Source organism: Drosophila montana, unplaced genomic scaffold (assembly GCF_035044405.1).
Source record: "Drosophila montana isolate Dmon_TW-CO22-7 unplaced genomic scaffold, ASM3504440v1 contig_2592_1, whole genome shotgun sequence".
NCBI classification, from domain to species: Eukaryota; Metazoa; Arthropoda; class Insecta; order Diptera; family Drosophilidae; genus Drosophila; species Drosophila montana.
Genome location: NW_026997456.1, coordinates 37,648 through 56,051, shown reverse-complemented (window position 1 = coordinate 56,051; position 18,404 = coordinate 37,648). Strand labels below are relative to the sequence as shown.

Below are 18,404 nucleotides of genomic sequence, written 5' to 3'. Positions count from 1 at the left end.
CATCTGTTCCCATTCAAAAATCTTTTAATTTACAATTTAGCTCAATTGTTCGAAAATAAACACATTTGCATATAACATTTGTAAGACATGCAGCAATATAATTTTTATTTGCAATTTGTTGAAGTGTAAACACGGGCAAATAGTTATATTTTTTATGTTTATCAAATATTTTTTTGGATATTTTACCACTTGCATTTCGTTTATATAAACTGGAAAAAGGCTTTCGTATTATTGTTGTGAATTCAGTATCTCAAATTTGAACATGTTTCAATTACAATTACGCGCAACATTTAGAAAGTTTTGGGTAATATATATAGAGCAAAGCTATCTGTTTTTTTTTTAAGCATTTTTATATATTGATTATATAGACTGAGACTACGTTTCAACATGTCGAAATTTAAGATACCACTTGGGAGATAGAGGAATACAGGAATACGGGAATACATAAATGCAAAAGCTACCAAAGGTAAAAGTGCTCGATTATTGTATTGTTTTTTGGGTTCATTGTGGCATTAATTCTTAAATAAGCATATTTCTGCTGACTTAGATACTAAAAATGATCGAAAATAATCGTGTAAATATATGTTTATAATTTTTTTGTTTCTTTTTTTTTTTAGAAATAAGTTGTTAGACATTTTCTCAGGCGCAACGCAATTTAATTCTGGAACAGCGTTCGCGTGAAATCGATGTAATCTAAAGCATCTTTGATGGGCTGGCCAGAGCGCGGTTCCGAGAAGGGTTTCATGCGCTGCACGCAGTAGTCCGCCATGTCCTTGGTGAGGTTCTGTGCGAGGAATAAGGTTAATTTTCTGTCTAAATGTGCAGCTGTGTAACTTACGCAGTAGAGCTCTTCCTTGGTGACGTAGGGGCGGTCGGCGGCGGTGATGGCGCGGAAGGCATTCTCGATTTCTTCGTAGGACTGCACGTTCTCAGTTTCCTTGGAGATCATGAATGCAATATACTCCTGCAGCGAGACATAGCCATCGCGATTGGGATCGACCACATCGACAATAGCCTCAAATTCGGGATCGGGTTGACCCTCCTCAACCATGGGCAGATCGTAGCCGAGTGCGCGTAGACATGATTTGAACTCTTGATGGTTTAGTTTGCCGCTCTTGTCCTTGTCGAAGTGCTTGAACATCATCGAGAATTCCTTGAGCGAATCCTCCGAGACGCCCGAATGGTTGCGTGCCTGTATCTGTTGCTCCAGATTGTGCTGCATGCGCATCGACAACTGATCCAACTGATCCCATTGCTGGGCCAACCCCACAGTCGAGTGTTCCGTGTAGCGATTATCCAGTATCAAGTGCTCCTCGAGCAAGGCGCCGAGTTCTTCGATTTTCTTCAGATCAACACGACGGGCACGCACCTCTGTGGCCTTGACGCGAAGCGCCTCCAATTGCTGTTCCAACGAACCGGAGCCTTCCATCATCGATGTTCTGCGTGCACGTGGAAATGTTTTTGTGTAAATTTTTGTGTTTGAAATAGATTGAGGATCGTTAGTAAGGCACGACAAAGTACGCTGGATTATTATGAATAAGAAAAGCAAATCTTGTTAGAGGTCTGTGGTTAAGGGCGGCCGTTTTTTAAATCTTTTGGGTCGTCTGACCAAATTGTTATCCTTTATGTTCATATATACAGGTGTCAGGTGTGTGCGTGTGTGGAAATGCTTTGACCTATGACACAAGCTGAACTCGTAACTCGTAAATAATAAAATTAATTTCTTTTTAAAGCGTCGTGTCATCGGCAAAAACATTTCAGTTAACGCGAGAGAATTTTTGGAATATATATTCAGCAACTAATAATGTCGAAACATGACTAAAAAAAAGCGAGTTGAAAGAATAAGCCAAATATTAAGTTAAAGCTACTTGAACAAAAACGAATGCATCTTTAACTAGTTGTATTTTCTGTATGCTACAATTTTACATGCTGCGTATCTTTCGAATATGGAAAAGAAATTTTAAATCGATTGTTTTAAAAAGAAATTTGAGAATTTTGTGAGAATCGAAACGCTAAATCGATTGATTAATCAGGCTGTTAATACAGCAATTTAAACTAGAACTAAATTTGAAATATTTGCTTAAAATATATTTACAAAGCGAGGGCAGATCCCGCCCGCTTAAAATTATCTAGAAATATATTTATAGTTAGTGGAGCAACGCAGCTTGGTTAAACTTTTAGCTTTTGCAACGACAGAAACGGAAACAAAAGAAATGTAAACGCAGTAAAGTGGGGGAAAGTGGAAGAACTGCGTCCGTAGTGGGGGGAGAGACTTCTTAATTACCCTTGACGATTATAACCCAGCATATAATATCTAGAAGAACAGAATTGGAACGTTTCAGTTACGCGGCATTAATGGGAAAATGACGACGAAATTACGCGCGGGAGACCACAAGAGTTGTTTTCGTTAAAGGGAAATCTTTCGTGCCAAGATTTGGCTGGAGGAATCGGATACCAACAAACACGCTGTGGGAGAGATCTCACCTCGTTTCGGTTAGCCACTGGTGGAAGAGATTGGCGTGCTTGGCGAACTCCTTGCGCAGCTTGTCGTTCTCCTCTTGTCGCTTGGCCTCCTTGGCCAGTTCGCCATCGCGTTCCTCTATGATCTTTTGCAGATTACGCCAGGTCTCCTCAAGAGCTTCCATGGTGAACCATGTGTACGGATTTGGTCCAACATTAAAGCTCTTGATCTTCTGGTCGAGCGCTGCCAATGCCTTAAAGTCAGCTTCGGCCGATGAGAGAGACGCCTGGAATTGTGCGTGGGCGTCGCGCAGTGCGCGAATTTCTTCGATCGAATTGCAGCGAACCGGATCGGTGAGATCCTCTTCGGCATTTTCGAACCAAGAATTGAAGGCCGAAGCTTTCTTGGCAAATGTCAAGTAGAGTTCCTCGATTTGGCGGAACTGCTCCTGCATGGCCAGCAATCGCTGCTTACGCGTATCGCTCGCATCCCGCAGCTTCTGCCAGCGGGCAATTACGTCGCCGTGACGCTTCAGTATGGCCGGCGATTGGGCGTGGCTGGCATTGATCAGCTGATCCTTCAGAGCGCTAATGTTGTGTATGCCTTCCTGCTCAAAGGCATTGAGACCTGCATAAACAAAGGGATTAATATATAAGTGTGACAGGAAGTAGGTCGCGCTGCTCACCTGCATCGAATGTCTCCTGCTTGGTGAGTAGCGTCTGCACGGTGGACAGATCACGTCCGTATTCGTCGGAGCGCACATAGTTCTCCTTGTCGTCGATCCAGCTCTCGACCACATCGGCCTTCCACATGAACTGCAGATACGCCGAGTTGTCCAACAATGCTCCCTTGCGACGCGCGGCCAGCGCGTTGAGGTTCTCCAGCTTGTTGCGCAGCTGCTGGCAGCGCTGGCCAATGGATTCGCCGTGATGGTTCTTGGCCTCGACCAGGTCGCTGCCTTGCTCGCAGATCAGCGAACAGCGATCCTTGTGGGCAGCGAAATCGGTCTCGAAGGCATCGTGCTTCTTCAGCAGACCCTGGACGGCGGCCATCGAGTCGCCGTAATCCTCCACAGAGAGCAGCTGCTGCTTTTCGGTTATCCAGGCTTCCTCCTCCTCGACCTGGGCCAGGAATTGCTGATAGGTCAGCGACTCGTCCAGCTTTTGGCCACGCGTAGCAGCCAGATTCTTTAGCTCGGACCAAGCCTGATTCAGCGCCTTGAGGCGCTGCTCAATTTCCGGCACGCCCAGATTCGAGACATCCATCAGCTTCTCACCGGCCTCCTGGACGGCCTGTATGGCCGGCTCATGCGAGCCAAGTTCCGCTTCGAGGCGCTTGTGCTTCTTCTTTAGGTTCTGAACGCCGGTCAGATCGCGTCCGTAATCATCGGAGCCGACCAGCAGCTTCTTCTCCTTGATCCAGCTCTCCTCGTCGGCAATGTCGCGGAAGAACTGATGCAGCGTGAGAGCCTCGTTGAGGCGGGCCTGACGATGGGCGGCCAGATTGCAGATGCGCTCGTAACGCTCGTTAATGGATTGACGCTTCTCCTGGATGCCAGCAGTATCGAATTGACCGCTTTCGACCAAGGAATCGGCCTGGTTGTTCATGTCCTTGATGCGGTCTTCGTGCGCAACGATATCCGCTTCGACCAACTGATGTTTCTTCATGAGGTTTTGGACCGATGCCAAATCCTTACCAGAATCCTCAGTGGTCAACAAACTCTCGACCTCGCCCAACCAGAAATCCAAATCCTTGACAGCAGCAATATACGTGCGCTGCTTATTGGCCTCCTTCAGCTTCAGCGACTTCTCCGTCGTCTTATGCGTCAGATATTCCCATTGATCGGCGATTTGGGTGAGACGCTTCTGCACGGCATCCTCCGAGCCGCTGCACTGTTTCTTGTCAATCAAATTGCCGCCCATCGCCAGGACGCTCTGTATGCGATCCGCATTGGCGGCAAGCTCCGCCTCGAAGGCCTGATGTTTCTGATGCTTCGACTGTATATTGGCCGGATCCTTGTAGCTCTCCTCGGTGGCCAGCTGCAGCTTCTCGGCTATCCAGTTCTCGATCTCGTCCGCATCGCGGGAGAACTGCTGCAGCGTCTGCTCGTCGCCCAGACGTGAACGCTTCTCGATCAGGCCCTCCTTGAGGTGACGCCAACGCTCGAGCACCTGCTTGCGCTTGTCATCCACCAGATTGGAGGCATAATGATTCTGGGCAATGAGCTGATCTGCCACCGTTTGCAGCGCGGCTATCTTCTGTTCATGTCCGTTGATCGCCTTGTCAAAGTCCTCGTGCTTCTTGATCAACGCCTCGACATTGCCGCCAGCATTGGCATCGTCGTCCGCATTGAGGAATGCCTCGCGGGCCGACATCCACGACTCGGCCAATTCGCAGTCGCGCATATACAGCTGCAGATCGAGATTCTGCTCCAGCTGCAGACGACGCTCGGTCCAGGCCTTCTCCAAATCCTCGCGCGCCTTGGCCAAATCCTCAATCTTCTCCTTAATCTCCGGCGAGGCATAATGATTGGCCTGCAGCAGCTCGTTGCCGAACTGCTCAAAGGCGCCGAAGGTGCCGGCGCGTGCATCGATCTCCGTCCGGTGTTCCTGCACACAATGTGGGAAAAAATACTTTAGTACCTTCGAGCTGGACAGAAAATCTTGCATAAGGTTTAAACGCCGGGTTAGAACAACAAGAAACGTTTTTTGAGTTGCTTTTGCTTGTACTCAACTCAAGTCTTCAAATAGAGATTAGTCAAAATTACCAAAAACGTCGAACAGAAACAGAAATAGGAATAGGAATAGAATAGAATGATATGCGAAATTGTGACGACTGCGAGCTGTCTGTTGGGTGCTTTACAGAGATGAGTGTGGGTCTACCCTATACAGTCGGGTATATAGGGTATAACAGTGAAGCTGTTCTGTCTGTGTATTGCTGATGTCTGATGATTTTGGAAATGTCGCTTTTCAAAACTGCAAAAAATGTGAATGTGAAATTTGTTGCCTGTACATTTCACATTTTTCACACTTGCAAAAAATGTTACATTCGCAAAAAATGTAAGAAATGTTGATAGTGGAATTATGCCATTTTTGAGTTGATCAGCTATATATAGAAGCGGTACTTTTGCCATTCACATGTTGACTACAATTGATTCTTGCTAATGGAATCGCAGAATGTGAAATGTTGTAAATGTAACATATTTTGAGCATAGTGGAATCAGGCTATTTTTTATTTAGAAAGCGTATTTAGCAAATTTTCGAATTCGAATTCGGCTATTTTTTTTTTAAAGCGGCAGTTGGCAACACTGGTCAGAAATAAAAGATCAGTCAAAGAGTCGAATAGTTGAAGGTCTGTCTGTCCCCTATGGCGATTATCAATTACATAGATGAGAGCTGCTATGAGATGACTGAAATTTAAAGGTTTATGATTGATTAGCTGTTGGTTTATGCATATAGAGTTCAGATATGTGTAGAAAGTATTTCATAATAGAAATAATTATCAATATTTTGTTTAAAATTAACGAGCCTGTTCAAGATTTCGATTCGGTTTGAAAAGGAAATTCGAATACATTTCGAGGTTTGGTTGAAAAGGAAATATGATTGAAATTGACCAAATATTAAAAAAAATACCAATCCATTTCGAATCGTAGTCTTTTAAATGCTAAAACAGGCCCGTCGCAAGTGCTATTAGATGACAATTCGTGTATAAGTACAGATCGGGGTTATTTAATAGCTTTCGAACTCCAACTGAGTATTCACAATGATGAGATTGCATATCTCTAAGGCTGCCATTGTGAATACTCAGAAGCAATCGGATAGCATGTGGAAGCTGCAGCTGAACAAACTCAGGCGGCGCGAACTAGTTCAAAAGTCAAAAACTAGTGAGAAAACACAACGCACAATAATATAACATGGATAACATGGAAAACGATGATGTTGGTTTTGGTGATGATGATGTTGGGGTATACGAACAACTACCTCGTCGCCGGATGGTGATGCACTTGCTGCTGGAGGAGCGGAACTGCTGCCGAGCGTGAACTCAATTTCAGCACGATGTGCCTGTGTGTTTACAGATGAGAAATAATACCATGGATGTATATATTGTATATATGTTGTCATGAACCATGAACCATTGTTGTCGATAGCAGGAAACGTTGAGAGGTTTAATAATTGTTTGTTTTTTTATGGCGTGATTTTGGGCAACACAGTACCCCGAAAACAAAACAAAAGAACGCACAGAAAAATCAGAATTAAATAAAGTGTTTAACTCGAGGGAATAGGAAATCAAATCTTAATAAGTTGCATCTAACATATTCCGGTTCCATTGGCATTGTCATTCAGAACACAACAGAATTAGTTATCTTCGGGCTGCCGAAGATCAAATACCCTTGCAGGCACATATTACTTTATCTGCGTCAAAAAAGCGGATCTACTTGAAGTGAAGACCTGCATCGTTAAGTTCGTTTGAATCAAATTCGAATACTCAATCAATTTAACGGAAAACGAACAGACTCGAACCTTCGAGTGTCAAACTAGTCGATTCACCAACCCGAAGACAATTATTTAAACGAAGTTCGACATGCTCGAGGCATCTTGGTTTGTGCATAAATAAATGATTTCGAGTTTGAAGCGAACTCTTATTAACTCGAGCTTGTTCGATTGAATCGTTTGACTCAGTTGCTTGTCTGCAACTCGAACAGATCCGAGTTTTGACTCGTTTGACTTGGGCTCATAGTTGAAAAAGAAAAATAGACAAATTTTTACAAACTGAGCAAGAGTTTATACTCTTCCTCTCTATCCCTACCCCCTGCAAGGGCATAAAAAGAAAAAAACCTGAAACCGGACAAGGGAATTAATAAAAGTTAAAGTTTGAAAAACTCTACCTGATGACGTTCGATAAGCGCCTCGGCGCCAGTCACATCGTTGGCCAGCTCGTCCGAAGTAACGAGGCTCATCATGGAGTTGATCCAGGCCAGCAGATCGCGATAGTCGCTGAGGAAACGCTGCAGATCGTACGAGTCGAGCAGCTTCTCCTTGCGCGCGGTCGACTTGGTGATAATCTGATCCCACATCTCGTTGATCTCCTTCTGCTTGGCATAGGTCTGTTCGGCGGTGTCCGGATGCGATTGCATCAGCCGATTGGCGGTCTCGTCCAGCTGCCGGATCTTGTCGCGCAGGGCGGCCAGATCGCGTTCGACGCCCTCGTGTTTGCGCTGCAGCGTCTGGACGCTGCGCAGATCCTTGCCGAGATCGTCGTTGTTCAGGGCATTCGCCTTCTCGGCAATCCAGTCCTTGGTCTCGTCGATGTCGCGATGGAAACGCTGCACCTCGTGCGCGGAGCCCAGCTGGCTGGCCTTCTCGGCGGTCAAAGTCTGCAGATTGTTCCACTTCTCGTTGAGATCCTGCATCTGGGTCTGGATCTTGAGCGCTGCCTCCGTCTGACCGAGCGATGTCAGCTGGACGGCAATTTCGTTCATGTTCGCCAGACGCACCTCGTTGGCCTTCAGATCATCGTTGAAGTCGTCGAACTTCTTCTGCAGCACCTCGACCTCCTCGAGATCCTCGCCAACAACATCGGCGATCTGGGCATGGTTCTCCTTGTCGCGTATCCATTGAGCCAAGTCGGCTGCCTCGCGCACCAGGACATACGCTTTGACCGTCTCATTGAGCTTATTCTGGCGCTCGCGAGCGAGGGCCAAGAGATTATCGTACTGGGAGTTGATCTGGTTCTGGCGCTTGGCAATCGAATGGTTGTCCACGAGATTCTGCTGCGATGCACTCAGCCCGGCCTCGATCTTCTTGATGTAGGCGGCTGGCACGAAGCCCTGCCGATCGTTGACCTCCACCTTCCACCAGTCCTTGTTGTTCGAGTTGAGCAGCGTGAGGACGTCGCCCTTCTTCATGGACACCTCGCGCGGCGACTTCTCCGTGTAGTCGTAGAGCGCAACGACGCACTCCTTGCCAGTAATGTCGACGACGGGCGTTTCCTGCTGGCGGCAGTTTTTGGCCTGCTCCTGCAGCGCCTGGATGGTGTTGCCGAAGGCTTCCAGATCGGAGACGAGTGCCTCGTGCTTCTTGAGCAGCGCCTCCGATGAGTCCTCGTCCTTGCCGTAATCGCTGCCCGTGGCAATTGGTTCCTTTTCGCGCATCCACGACTCCGCCTCGTTGGCATCGGCAAAGTACTGATGCGCCTGCAGCGAATCGTCCAGATCCTGTTTGCGCTGATTGGATCTCTCGCGCAGGTTGTTCCACTGCTCCTGCAGCGCCTCGAGGCGCTGGCGTATATCGTCGCTGGCGAACGGCTGATCCTTGAGCATTGTCTCGCCCGAGCTAATGACGTTCAAGAGGCGCGCCTCATGATTGTTAATCTCGGCCAGCACGGCCTGATGCTTCTTGATCAGATTCTGGACACCAATCAAATCGCGACCGCGATTCGTCGACGCGGCAATCGGTTCCTTCTCCCGTATCCAGGCCGCCTCGTCCTCGAGGTCGCGGAACAGCTGCTGCACCTGCAGCGAGTCCAGCAGATGCTGTTTGCGTTCGCCCATGGGCGCCGCCAGGGCGGCATAGCGTGCCGACAGATTGCCCTCCTTGTTGCGAATGTTGTCGGCATCGAAGTGTCCCGATTCGATGAACTTGTTGGCCGCCACATTGATGTTCTCGATGCGATCCTGATGGGCCATAACATCGGCCTCGAGCAGCGCATGCTTCTTCTGCAGATTCTGCACAGAGGTCAGATCCTTGCCGTGATCCTCGGACAGCAGCTGGCCCTCGATCTCGCTCAGCCAGAGCTCAATGTCCTCGATCGTGCGATTGAACTGCTGCTGCTGGCACGCCTCGTTCAGCTTGCAGCCCTTCTTGTCGGACGCTTGGACGAGCGTCTCCCACAGCACAACAATCTCCTGCATGCGCGTATTGATCTGATCGGCGGCATAGTGCTTCCTCTCGATCAGCTCGCTGCCCACATTGGTGATGTCCTCGATGCGGGATTTATTCGCGTTCAGCTCGTGCTCGAAATTCTGATGCTTCTGCATCTTGCCATTCAGATTGGTCGGATCCAGATAGCTGTCGTCGGTGGCGAACTTGAGCTTCTCGCTGATCCAGCCCTTGGTCTCGTCGCAGTCGCGCTCGAACTGCTGATAGCGATTCGAGTCCTCCAGCAGTTGGCGCCGCTTGGCCGACTTCTCCTGCAGGGCGGCGCGTCGGGCGAGCAGCATCTGTCGCCGCTGCGCGACATCGTCGGCGGCATAGTGCTGGCCATCGATTAGCTTGGTGGCGAAAATGTCCAACGCCTTGATTTTCTCCTCTTGGGCGGCCAGGCTCTTCTCGAAGTCTTCGTGCTTCTTGATCAGCGCCTCGACAGAGTCCAGTGAATCGCCCAGATCCTCGTTGGCGAGGAAGGCCTCCTGCTTGGCCATCCAGGTGTCGGCCTGTTCAGTGTCGCGATAGAAGAGCTGCAGATCCATGCACTGCTCGTACAGGATGCGGCGATCCTCCCACAGCGACAGCAGCGAGCTCTTGTCATTCTCCAGAGCGGCCAGCTTCTCTTGGATTTCGGCGGCGGCATAGTGCTCGCGCTCCAACAGCTTCCGGCCGGATTCGGTGGTCAACCTGAAGCTGTCCTCGCGCGCATCGATCTCGCCCTTGTGCTCCTGATGACGCTCCAGCAGCGCCTCAGCGCCGGCCACATCCTTGGCGAGCTCATCGGCCGAAATGATGGCCTTCATGCCATTGATCCACGACACCAGATCACGGAAATCGGCAAGGAAACGATGCAGATAGTAGGACTCATCCAGTTTCTGCTTGCGCTCACGCGCCTTTGCCGTCAAGCTCTGCCAATAGTTGGCGATCTCGGCCTGCTTGTCGCGTATCTGATCGCTGTGATCGGCATGGATGGAGCACAGACGCTGCGCCTCGGCGCCCAGGGTGGACACCTTGTCCTCGAGGGCGGCCAGATCGCGTTCGACGCCCTCGTGCTTGCGCTGCAGTGCCTGGACACTGGCCAGATCGCGCCCGTAGTCGTCAGAGGAGAGCACAACATCCTTTTCGGCTATCCAGGCGACAGTCTCGTCGGCATCGCGATTAAAGCGCTGAATCTCGTGGGCGCCGAAGAGCTTCTCCTGCCGCACAATGGCCAATTGCTTGAGCCGTTGCCAGGCCTCGTTGAGCTCCTCCTTGCGCTTGGTAATTGTGTCCCGCTCGGGATGACCGTCCTGGATTAGTTTGTCGGCCAACTGGTTGACCTCGGTGACGCGATACTCTTGTGAGGCCATGTCCTTTTGGAATTCATCGAACTTGCGCTGCAGCACCTCGACATGCTCCAGATCCTGGCCGAACTCATCGGCCGTCACAAAGGTCTCCTTGTCCTTGATCCAAAACATGACCTCCTCGCACTGACGCAAAAACTGCACAAGGACCAGCGCCTGCTGCAGCTTTAGGCCCTTCTCGGCCAGACGGCTCAGCAGCAGCTCCCACAACTGATGCAGCTCATCCAGGCGCCGCTGTATGGTCTCCGATGCAAAGTGCTGCTGATTGATCATCTCCTGGCCGGTATTATCCAGCGATACAATTGCATTGCTATGCGCGGAGACTTCCGCCTCGAAGGCCTGATGCTTCTGGATCTTGGCCTGAAGATTGGTCGGATCACGGTAGCTCTCCTCGCTGGCCGCCTGCAGTTTCTCGTGTATCCACGATTCCAGCTCATCGGCGTCGCGCTTAAAGTACTGAAAGCGACGCGAATCCTCGAGCTTCTCACGCTTCTGCCGCGTTTCAATCTTGAATTCATTATAGCGCGACAGAACCTGCTCACGACGCTCCTGAATATCCTCGACGGTCTCGAGGATTTTCACCTCTTTCGGTGTAAAATTCTCCATATTTGGTACGTTGGTTCGTTTAATTCTTCGTTCGTTTTAGCTTTGATTTTGTAAAGTTTCAATTTAATCTAATACTGCTCCTGGCTGCTCATCAAATCCAAATGCCAAAGTTTGCCCGTGCTCAACTGAAAGAGAATCAAGAATTAATGAATGAACGAGAGAGAGTGAGCCACAATTAGATTCAATTAGCTTTAACCAGAGACACAGCTTTTGTCGATTGCATAACCTCCGCTCGCGTTTTACAAATTTAGCACAATGACACACACACACACACACAGACAGACAATCAGCTTTGCTGCATACATACAAACACACACATTACGCACTTTGTGTACCGCACAGTGGTTGAAAAGTGACCAGACTTTTTAACTTGAAATTGTGAATTATGAAAAAAAAAAGTTTTAATATGGTGGATACCTAGGATATGTATATAAAAACACTGCAAGCAAGTCAATAGACCGCACATCTGCTGTATAAAGTCTTTAAACCAGATTTTTACTATATAATGTGTACAAAAAAAAGAAGGGTATCATGTGTACCCATAAGTATGTATATAAAATTCCTGCAACTAAGTCAATATACCGCACTTTTGCTGTAGCAAGTCTATTTAATTTGCGGCAGAGCCAGTGTTGCCAATTCAGCTAATTTCCAGCTTAGTTAATCTAGAGCCACTGTTGCCAATTCAGCTATTTTCCAGCTCAGTTTGCCTATTTGCACAGGTTGCCGAAAATAGTTAAAATTTGATTAAGGATCTTTTAGCACCTTAACCTTTTGTGATCAGAAACCTAATTCTGCTAATTTTATATATTTCGAACAGCATTTTTAGCTTTTTTTTTGGAGCAGCCGTTAGAAACACAACGTAAACATTATACTTTTTCTTACAGTTTCTACACTTATTCGTTCTACTTTTTATCCAATGACTGCATCGCCCGCCTCACATACACACACACACACACACATACATCTATATCATTTTGTATTTCACAAGCCGACCCAACTACAACGACAAATTCGTCAAGTTTGGCTGACAGTGACGTAATCGGAAATTTTAATTATCGATAAGCAGCGCTGTTATCTTATCGAACTTGAAGAGCATGAAAAGGTGACATTCTTTTGCAAAAAATAGAGTATTTATTAACAGCGACAAACATTGTATGATAAATGTGAGAATGATATAATTATAACTTTATAAGCTTAAAAACTATCCAAATCGTTTGACAAATCCGCCAGCATTTCCATAAACAACTGCGACTTGCCGTCGTCGTCGTCGTTGACTTTGCTGGGACAACTTTGGGACAACTGATGCAGCAGCTGGGAGAGCGCGCTCCACACCGGCTGTGTCCAGTCCTCCTTGAAGAGTGCCAAGAAAAACTGATTGAGCTGATCGACGTGCAGTACGTGTGCTTCTAGCATATTGTGTAGTAGCTGGTGGAGCAGCTGAAAGCGCGCAGGATTCGCACTCAGATCCTGGACAAAGCCGACGCTAAGCAATGCCTCCAAATAGATGGGATGGGCGCCATTCTCATCAGCTGAACGCACCTTCGGCGCCAGCCACACCTCACAGCTGATGCTGATAATTGGCTGCGTCAGCAGCTCCGGCTGCTGGCACATGAGCAACTGCAGCAGACGCACCAAAATGGAGCCGAGCAAATGATAGAAATGGCTGGGCAAATGCGGCAGCAGCGCCGCCTGCCGCGTACGTTCGAGCAGCGGCAGCAGCTCGCCCAAATAGGGCAGAAATTCGGGCCGCATGCTGAGGCAATGCACCCATTGCTGCAGCTCGCGCAGAGTCTGCGACAATCTCAGCTCGTCGCCCGCCGCCGTCAGGCACAGGTCATTCGAATTGACGCCAACCTGGGCCTGGGCGCTGCTCCGGCCATTGGCGCGACACACCTTGCTGGCCAGCTCCTGCAGATCGCCGTGATAGAAGCTCGACTGCAGCACGCTAATCTCCAGCCATTGTTGCAGCTGCAGCTGCGCCTGCTGCCGGATCAAATGCGCATACGTATGACGCACTACGTCATTCGTATTGGCGGGCAGCAGCGCCAGCAGCGACTGCTCAATGCGCTGCTCCAACATGCCGGGCACCCGATCCGTCCACTGTTGACAGCCCTGAGCACGTGCCTGCTGATAGATGCGCTTCAGCTCCCGCAGCACCTCGTGCTGCTGCGTCGACTCAATGCCGTTGACCTGTGCATCGGCCAGCGACTTGGAGGGCAGGAGTATCGTTTGTTGTGCATCCTTGACGACGCACTTGAAGCTGCGCTCCGTCACGAATTCAAGCAGACGCCGCATCGAGGCGTTCTGCGAGTGCAAAAAGGCGTCCACCAGCTTGCGCTGAGCCGAAGCCGGCACAGCCAGAGATTCAGTGTCCGCCGGAGGATTATGCTTGCTGCCGCTGCCGCCCAGCTGTTCGAGGCGCGTGGTTATGTAACGATAGCGTCCATTGCGCTGCACCTGGCGCTGCGAGGGCGCAATAGCGACACGGAACTCGTGCAGAAAGGGACACGCAACCGGCAGCAGCTGCTCCAGCAGCGATCCCGCCTTCCCCGCGTCCGAGAAGCACAGACTACGCAGGCAATCGGAGACGAGAGCTGCCGTAGCTCCAACCGGTTTCGTGGTGCTGCTGCTGCTCCTCCTGTGGCTGTAGTAGCCACTGCTAAGCGCGGGCTGAGATTCCAGCAGCCAGCCAAGGCAGCTGCGCGCAATGAAAATCGCATGGGTTTTTCCCAGGGCGCCGCCATACAAGGCATAGAGCAGCTCCAGAGTGTCGAGTGCGGCGGGCAGCTGCAGCGTGACCGGGTCCAACATGACCAGATACTGCACCAGCCAGGGCAGCGTGATCAGCAGCTTGCCCTGGCGCATGGCACGCTCCAGATGCAGCCGCATCTCGAATGGTGGCCGGAACTGGCGTCGCAGCTGGAGCTGCTGCTGCTGGCAGGTGTTGGCGGCGTTGGCTGAACGATTGTAGGGAAAGGCGCAAACATAACCCAAGAACTTGGCCAAAATGAGCAGCTCGGCCTGAGCCTGCGGGCGCACAATATATGGTGAGGCCAGCTGCTCCTGCTGCTCCTCCTCGCCATCGGGTTGCAGTGAGAGCAGCTCGAAGCTGGAGTCATTGTGGCGCAACAGCTGGACATAGAGCGCCAGCTGGAGCTGCACGAGAAACGCCAACGAACCGCATTCACTAATAAAATCACGAAAGAAGGCCTGCGTGCGCGGGAACTGATCCTCGACGCTCGAATTGCTGGTGACCAGACGCTGTGCGAGCCTATTGAGACGCTGCTGATCGAGCTTGAGGCCCAGCTCCTCGGGCGACTCGTGCGTCTCCCGGCTGGACATGAGCAGCTGGCTGACAAAGAGTCCCGCAAAGTGCGACATATTCACCACATGCTCCGACTGCCTGAAGATGTCCCGCACAGGCGGCCCGAGCTCTCGTCCAAAGCTGAACAGGCGATTCAGATGCAGTTGCTCCCAGAGCTTGAGCGACTTGTAGAAGAGATCGCGCTGGCTCTTGAATGCCCCAAACTCCTGCTGGCTGGGAAACTTATCGCGCGCATCCTTCTCGTGCTGATAGTGCACATTCTGCTGTGCCTTGTTCTCCGTTTCCTCCGTGATCCGCGGCGCCCGCTTGCTCTGCTGCTGCTCCAGTTGCTCCAGCAGCGCCTTGGGCAGCAGCGACAGGCGCTCGTGCTGCAGCAGCACGGCCAGCGAGCTGCGATCCAGCTGCAGCAGCAGATCCTTTTGTTGCTCCAGCAGCTTGGCCGCAAAATAGATGCACTCCTTGTGGCCAGCTAAAAGAGCCAGCGGTGGCTCCGACTGGGGGGAGCTGCTGCTGTCCCCCGCCACATCACATATGTTGAGCAACTGCAGCGCGTAGCTGATCTCGGTCAGCACATTTGGCACCAGATTCAGATCCATGAGCAGCGCATAGATCGCCGCCAGCAGCTGCAGCTGCTTGGCATGGCGCACCTGCTCCAAACTAATTGACATTACTTTCGGTTGTTCTCGCTCCCGTTCCCTTTCCCTTTCCCGCTCCTGTTCCACGGGCGCTTCGCTTTTGATCTCCTGTCGGCGCAGCAGCAGCGTCTTGCGCGCCTCCTGCTCCAGCTCGGCGCCCTGGCTGCGGTCCAGCTCGCAGCTCTGCGAGAGACGCAGCAGATTGTTCTCGTTGCTGAAGGAGCTGGTGTCGCCAAAGGAGCTGCTCGCGGACACGTTCCGGCTGATGGTCATGGGCAGCACGCGGCGGCGCGGCTTCTGCGATTTATCGAGCGGCGTTGTCGTCGTCGTCTTCTTCTTCGCGCGCTGTTGGCTCTGATTGGGCGTCGTATGGGTCATAAAATCCGCTAGACAAAAGCTGCCCGCACCAGCCCCGCCTCCTCCTCCTCCGCCTCCTCCACTTCGGTTAGTCGATCGCTCGCTGCTTTGCGGCGTGACGCCAGCCGAGCGACGTCCCTGCTGCTGCTGCTGCAGCGGAGTCACCTGTCGTACCGGCGTGGACACATTGCCCGCGCTCAGCTGACTGAGCGGGGATTCATTCAGTTCCTGATCTACGGGCGGGGGTTTTGCTAGGCGCACGGGCGTGTGTTGTTTAGGGGTTTCCGATTCGGTGCCAGCGCGAAAATGCAGCTCCGTATGTTGACGCAGTGCAGCCAAATAGTAAATTGCGAAATCCTCCAGACTGCAAATGTTGCTCGGCTTTTGCTGAAAGTGTGCTTGGAACTTTTCGGGTAGCTGAGCCAAATCGACATGTTCCAGTTTTTTAAGCAACTGCTCCAGCTGCTGCTCTGGTTCTAGTTCCAGTTCCAGTTCCAGTTGCTTTGCATGCTCCATTTGCTGTTTGCTTTATTCACATGTGTTTCTGTGTATATTACTTATAAGCTTTACTTCTCTTACAAAGCCAAATCGACAAGTTCCAGTTTTTTAAACAACTGTTCCAGCTCCTGATCCGGTTCCAGTTCCATTTGCTGTTCGATTTATTTACATATGTTGCGTTTGTTTTTGTTTATATTACGTTTAAGCTTCGTTCTCACAACATTTTCTCTCTCCCTCAGGCCCCGTTCCTGTAACGGAAGATGAGAGAAGAGAAATATTGCTTGTACGCTCTTTGTCTTTTGCTTGCTTTCATTTATTTCATTTTATTCATTTTCTTGGCCACTTTTTTTTTCTTCTTGGTTTCGATGTTTATTTTCGTTTAGGATTTCTTTTCTTTTTCCACACATACACACACACTCAAACGTATAAAGATCAAACTAACTCTAGATTTGTGCCGAATTAAGATAGAGTTTACGAAGGAAATTATACAAATTAGAATACCATATTTATACGCTAGGTTAGTTAGTTTGTTTTATTTATGTTTTTGTTACCAATATTATTTCGTTTGACGTGCAATAAACTAAGAGTACAACACAGAATTGATATATTACTCAATACTTAAAAAACTATTGTTAATTTTAGTAAATAAAAGTACAATTGGGGCAAAGAGTTAAGATTCATTGTGCTACAAAGCTTTAGAAATGCATATATACCCACATGAAGACTTCAATCAATGTTCTAATAGGAATAGTCGAGATATGTATTACATGTATAGAAATGAAACTGGAGGTCAAAGAGCAAAGCAAAGTAAAGTAGTTGCAAGAAGTGTCTTCAATTGGCTTTACTTAAATGACATCATCGCCAGAAGAAGAAGAAGTTTTACAAAGCAGGGTGGTTCGGTGACGAAAAATATAAACGAACATGTATACAAATATCTAAATATAATTTAGTCACGCGAGTTTTTAACGGCATCGCCCTAATACACGGCAGGAAATTGAAAAATAACATAGCCTAGGCCCGGATTCGGGGTTTGTATTCAAAGCAGCCATACAAAAGTCAAATGTCGCCCAGTCACACACATACACACAAATAAACATACATAAACGAATTGAAGGCAATTTAACTGTTTGTGGCGTGCTATACAAACAAAAACAACATACAAAAAGAGAACGAAGCAAAGACACGGAGAGGGGGGAGGGAGGGGGGCGTACATGGACTCCGTGCCATGGAGTACATTTTTGTTTGGAATGAGCGAAAGAGCGAGCGCGCTCTCGTTTTGAATACATTCACAGAGCCGCTGGCACAGACCTCACACATGAGCGATACACAGCGAAGCGGCAACATACATTAATTGAAGTGTCTATCAGAAATAGCTGGATGACGTAATGCGCACAACTTGGAACTATGAGCAATAAGTATCAAACATGAGCGTTAAAAAAAAGAGCTTTCATTCCAAAATAAAATTTTCAAAATGCATGAGAACTGGTTTTTCTGCTTGCCGGCAATATGCGTACAAAATTGCGCAACGTTATCCTAAATAAACAACCCGCCAAAGTCAAGGACATTTTTTTTTTTTTTGTCAAACAGGTTTCGCGAAATTTCGACTTAGGGCAAACAAAATATTACTCTTGCCATCTTTGCTGTAAATACCAAAATACACCTCATTGGTTTGTATCCGTGCCTGTTCTGTATATCTCTCTCTCCCGCTTTCTCTCAAATTGAAGTTGCGGCACAACCCGATGACGTATACACAACACACACACACATGTACGTATTTATAAAAATGGTTCACATAAAACATGGATACAGAATTTTGTACTCTTTATACACTTTCCAAAAGGTAATTTAGTAAGCAAAACACTTTGTTTAAGCAATAAACAGTTCTACTGTGATATTTTGCCCATTTCTAAAGCATAATTAGATTTTCGCTTTATGAAAGCGAGGGTGTGGCGTTGACCCGAAAAATTTTCACTGTACCACACACATACACACACATAAACGCTTGCTGATTTTCAATGCAATTTAAAGCTTTGTGGTCTACAATTGTAAATGAAAACAATATGTAACTTACACTTTAGATCTCGCTCAACCGCTTAACAACAAATTTGTTGGTTTAACTATTGATTTTCAACTCTTTTACTTAATTTTTCACGCAGCGCTTTAAATTTCACACGAACTGCACGGGAGCACTTTACAGAATGTATGCTAGTATGCTAGCGGTGTGACATGATTCGTTAGAGCTGGCAGTGTTAA

At 48.8% G+C, this 18,404-nt stretch overlaps 2 protein-coding genes across 5 annotated transcripts; both read right to left on the bottom strand.

Annotated features, from left to right (window-relative positions):
- Positions 1 to 72: 72 nt before the first annotated feature.
- alpha-Spec (alpha spectrin) lies at positions 73 to 18,362 on the bottom strand. Of its 4 annotated transcripts, XM_064683349.1 has the most exons (8): positions 18,223 to 18,362; positions 7,347 to 11,461; positions 6,442 to 6,522; positions 3,147 to 5,070; positions 2,485 to 3,088; positions 2,285 to 2,314; positions 839 to 1,439; positions 73 to 784 (listed from the first exon to the last, which is right to left on the bottom strand). In XM_064683349.1, the coding sequence occupies exons 2-8, from the start codon at positions 11,334 to 11,336 to the stop codon at positions 656 to 658; spliced, it is 7,359 nt and encodes a 2,452-aa protein (XP_064539419.1). In that variant the 5' UTR covers positions 11,337 to 11,461; positions 18,223 to 18,362; the 3' UTR covers positions 73 to 655. The 4 variants fall into 4 exon arrangements, with proteins under 4 accessions (XP_064539419.1, XP_064539420.1, XP_064539421.1 ...); XM_064683350.1 differs by lacking the exon at positions 2,285 to 2,314; XM_064683351.1 differs by lacking the exon at positions 6,442 to 6,522.
- Positions 12,445 to 18,356, bottom strand: dlt (codanin-1 like protein dlt). The gene is made up of 2 exons (XM_064683353.1): positions 18,223 to 18,356; positions 12,445 to 16,399 (listed from the first exon to the last, which is right to left on the bottom strand). The coding sequence occupies exon 2, from the start codon at positions 16,167 to 16,169 to the stop codon at positions 12,531 to 12,533; it is 3,639 nt and encodes a 1,212-aa protein (XP_064539423.1). The 5' UTR covers positions 16,170 to 16,399; positions 18,223 to 18,356; the 3' UTR covers positions 12,445 to 12,530.
- Positions 18,363 to 18,404: the final 42 nt, after the last annotated feature.

What these genes read in the sequence shown, in the direction of transcription:
- alpha-Spec (XM_064683349.1), bottom strand. Translation starts at nt 11,336, where the DNA reads ATGGAGAATTTTACACCGAAAGAGGTGAAAATCCTCGAGACCGTCGAG. An exon ending in CATCACCATCCGGCGACGAG is followed by an intron (nt 5,071 to 6,441) that starts GTAGTTGTTCGT and finishes CATTGTGTGCAG; the next exon opens with GAACACCGGACGGAGATCGA. An exon ending in GCAGGAGACATTCGATGCAG is followed by an intron (nt 3,089 to 3,146) that starts GTGAGCAGCGCG and finishes TTGTTTATGCAG; the next exon opens with GTCTCAATGCCTTTGAGCAG.
- dlt (XM_064683353.1), bottom strand. Translation starts at nt 16,169, where the DNA reads ATGGAGCATGCAAAGCAACTGGAACTGGAACTGGAACTAGAACCAGAG.